The sequence below is a fragment of the Aphanomyces invadans genome, assembly GCF_000520115.1.
Source record: "Aphanomyces invadans strain NJM9701 unplaced genomic scaffold supercont1.40, whole genome shotgun sequence".
NCBI lineage: Eukaryota > Oomycota > Saprolegniomycetes > Saprolegniales > Verrucalvaceae > Aphanomyces > Aphanomyces invadans.
This window is the reverse complement of record NW_008580185.1, coordinates 319,057-322,957: the sequence shown is the minus strand read 5'-3', so window position 1 is coordinate 322,957 and position 3,901 is coordinate 319,057. Positions and strand designations below refer to the sequence as shown.

The window sequence follows — 3,901 nt, the reverse complement described above, 5'->3', positions numbered from 1 at the left end:
GTGAATACAACCATGGTTTTAATACCCAGGAATCGGGTCTTAATAATTAAAACCTTAAACCCGATTTGTCAGCCGAAAAAATCGGGTTTTTACCACCCCTGGAGTATTTCACTGTCAACGCTGGTTGGATTTATGTGGCATGGTTTTCCGAATGAATTCTTTAATATATTTTTTAGAGAGGATATTTTTATCGAATACGATTGACCGTGATGACGTGTCACCAACTCTGGAAATAGTGTGAGTATTCATACCTTGAATTTTCTATGGAAGTCGACCACTCACACTATTTCGAGATGGAAGCGCCAGCTCCGTCGATGCAGTGAATAATATTATCTTGGCATTTGTATGACATTGAATCGGAATATTTTGCTGTCGAGGTCCAAACGCACATTTTGCTTGAACCGCCACCAAACGCCATGATCAACCTGACGTTCCCGCAAGTGATCTTTGTGCCTCCGGTCCTCATCATCTTGGGCGCGGTGACCCTGCTGAACTTCAAGAATCTCTTCCTCGCCATCACCAACTGTACGTTCTTCTTCATGAAGGCGTTGATTGCACACCGAGAAATGATTGTAGATGCCAACAACCGGACCTCCAACGAACTCGTCAAGACGATCAAGCCAGGTACCGCCTGTCGCATGCAACGCAGTTGGACTGTCCATCCTTGACGTTGGTATGCATGTCTAGCTTTGGTGTATGTGAAGAACTTCCTCGAAGCAGTCGTCGGGAAAGCATCGTCGTTCTCGTTCAAGTTGGAGCACATTCTCCTTGTCGCGATCGTTTTCGCGTTGTTTGCCGTGGCCAACGAGATTTCGATCGGCAACGACTTGAAGGAAAAGGAACTCAAGCTCCTGCGCGCGCAAGCGAAGGCCAGCGACAAGAAGGACGCCGAGAGCAAGAAGAAGGACTAGCCACGTCCAAGTCTTCTTTCGTTAACATAGTCCACTCGACTTGACATCATCGATTTTAAGATCACGTTGGATCGAGCTGTCAGGACGCAGAAGTGCGTTTGGAGTACGGTGCCATGGCGTAGGAGAAGAATCGTCCGTCCATGGCGGTCATCTCCAACCGAAACCCACGTGGGTCAGCCCAACCAACACCAAGAGGGATCAACGGAGCCCCGACACGTCCCCATCGCGATCGCTCCATCCACGCCCTCTTCCTGTGGTCCATTCGTGGAGCTGCCGTATTGTCAAGACGTTGTTCATGAGCTCATTCATTCGAGCAAGGAATTCTGTGCATGTAGTTACCATGTTGTCGCATGATAGTCCAATGGACACGGCGATGAAAACTTGATATGAGGAATCGCCCATCAAACACGTTCTTCTGCATTCACACGGATATCAACGATAAAAACTACACGTCAGGGGCCATCACGATGACGAGCTTGTCCTCAACAGCCCGGCCGCCACGAGAGCCACGGCGACGATGATCAAACCAGCGACTACGGACCGCTCATGTCGTGTCGCATGGTGGGTTTCGCCAGTGCGCTTGCCTACCAAGCAAGCGAACGGACATCCCACGGACGCACTGGTTGCCTTGTTGTGCTTGGTTGTACTTGTTGGTGGCGCGGCATGCACTATGCCACGAAGTGCATCCAGATCCTGAAAGAGCGCCATGTTCAGACCAAACGCAACGTTCGCTTCGGTCACCATGCGCTTGGCTAGGTGAGGGCTCACCATGGCAGCGTCAAGGGCACTTCGGTAGCTATCTTTGAACGATTGGTACGATGACTCGATCATTTTGAAGTCGTAAAACGCCGTGCCGAGGCCATGAGCCAAGTCCATGGTGCGAATTGCGTGGCGTTTCAGAATCTGGCCGCCGCTCAAGTCGCCCAAGTATCGAGTGTACGCATGCGCGACTAAGAGCGCAGGCTCGGTCGTCCCGAGGTGGCGCAGACGGGCAACGTAGGCTTCGGTAGCCGGTGTTTTGGGGGGCATGACCTGTTTCCAGTTGGACCCGTAGTAGAACGAGAGGTCTTGGGCCAACGATGGCAAGCGTTCGAGTTCCACGGGGAAGTGCACCGATGTGACGACAGGGTCCTCGCTGGCTGCCGCGCACCGCAACTGCAATTCCAGTTCTTCGTATACATAGTATAGCATGGCAACCATGACGCGATAAACGTCCCGTGGGATTCGACCACGTAAAAGATCCGTGAGAAAGAGGACGGACTCAGCGGCGGCGTGGGCGGCCTGTGTCCCTTCTTTCAGGTCTTGCGCAAGGTGGCCACGTGCAGGCGGAGCCACGGCAACGAGCGGCGGCGGGGCAGTGGAGAGGCTGTGAGGCGGCATGTTGGAAAATGATTCCTTTCCTCGTCGGTCATGGAGCCATGGCGTACCCGAGCGCGTGGAATTCAAGTCAAGTCGTGGAGACAGCCAATCAGAAGTCTTAGAGCGATTTGATTGGCTACTGAAACGACATATTGAGCTCTGATTGGCCAGAGTCTGCCACCAGTATGACGATCGGGGCTCCAAAGATACGAAGGCATCGAGGTGCTGCCGGCCGTCCCCATGCAGAAACGCACGCCAGATCCATCGCCGCCAAACTCGCTTCCACGGCGGCATGAGCAGCTTGCCATGGACCACAGGAAAGCAGCAGCGCAACGTGTCATGGTCCCGCGTGACTCGAACACCATCATCCTGCTCAGAGTGGTTGGCTTTCCTTCATATCACGTAGCGGATGGTACGATCGGTCTCCAAACTAGCCATGGCGCGTTCCTCGAGCGTTGCAGCAGCTGCGGTCGCACGCTCGCCATGACATGGTTTGGCGCACGGATTTCGCTGGGGACTGAACGCTACAGTCCATGCGAACGAGTTGACTTTGTGTTGCACAGCTCAGACCGCCGTCTGTCGGCTCCATTTACATCGCAGACGAGCGCTGTCATGAGCAACGTGATGCTTCATCCCCCGGCCCACACGACTTGATGCACGTTGGGCTTGGCGTTTCAAAATGGAGCCAAACACAACATGTATTCCGGCGTGTGGTTGCCATGGCGCAGACGGACGCGGTTGTGCTCGGCGTGCCGAGTGAAGCCCCAATGGTCGACCGACTCTTGAACTGACGTGTTTTGTAGTAAGGTCGTCGGTCGAGGAAGACAATGGCAGCAGGCAGTTAGCCGGCGACTTAAGACCAAGAGGGGAAATCGACAAGTGAACGTCAGTGGGCCGCCGAGGATCGACCACATGAACCCGGTGGAGGAGCGGCGGTCCGGCCGTGTTGCCCAGCTTGCGTCACAGTACCCAGACAAGGTAAACTCCCCTGAACCAAAGCTAATCCCCCATGTTGACGTCCTCGCTAGGTAGCGTAGGACTCGTTTGGCGCCGAGGAAGTGCGGTGCGCGGGGGTCGTGGAGGTGGCAGGATAGTCGTTGGACAGCGTGAGCGATGTCCGGTCGGGTGCACACCATGAGGTATACGAGTGAATCGACCATGGCGCGGTGCTCCCCTTGGTCCACAGTTGGCTGTTGCTCATGGTTCCATAGGTCTTCCTGGTCGGCGACTTCAGGGGTGGTGACGGGATGGCAGTTGGCCATACCGAAGCGTTCGAAGACCTTCGTGGCGTATGCGTCTTGGCACATGGTAAGCAGTCTCTCTTGATTGTGGCGACTGATGCGGATTCCAAGCAGGTAGTTGACGGGACCTTGGCGTTTCAACTCGATCTTGGTCGCAAGCTCTTCCACGGCTGCGTCCACCTTGGCCTGGGTTGGGGCGGCGACTATGAAATCATCGACATACGTGCCGAGGATTTCAAGGTCATCGCCTTGGCCTCGGGTGAACACGCAAGGGTCGTGGGGGCATCGTTGCCAACCGAGGGCGGCGATTTGTGCCTTGCAGTGCTTCTCGAACTCGTGGCTGCTCTGGTTGAGTCCGTAGAGCGCCATGGTGACAAAGGCGGCCATGCC

At 54.8% G+C, this 3,901-nt stretch overlaps 2 protein-coding genes across 2 annotated transcripts in view; one reads left to right on the top strand and one right to left on the bottom strand.

Moving 5' to 3' along the window:
* Window positions 1-995, top strand: part of H310_12542 (hypothetical protein) — a 1,283-nt gene extending 288 nt beyond the window's left edge. Inside the window, exons 2-3 of the mRNA XM_008879618.1 lie at window positions 577-624; window positions 688-995. Coding sequence (XP_008877840.1) covers window positions 577-624; window positions 688-911 — 272 coding nt within the window. The 3' untranslated portion in view covers window positions 912-995. The remainder of the gene's footprint in view (window positions 1-576; window positions 625-687) is intronic.
* Window positions 996-1,305: 310 nt separating this feature from the next.
* H310_12541 (hypothetical protein) lies at window positions 1,306-2,376 on the bottom strand. Its single transcript, XM_008879617.1, has one exon. It carries the CDS (start codon window positions 2,289-2,291, stop codon window positions 1,374-1,376), a length of 918 nt encoding a protein of 305 aa, XP_008877839.1. The 5' UTR covers window positions 2,292-2,376; the 3' UTR covers window positions 1,306-1,373.
* Window positions 2,377-3,901: the final 1,525 nt, after the last annotated feature.

Excerpts from the sequence above, each read along its gene's own strand:
- H310_12541 (XM_008879617.1), bottom strand. The coding sequence starts at position 2,291 with ATGCCGCCTCACAGCCTCTCCACTGCCCCGCCGCCGCTCGTTGCCGTG.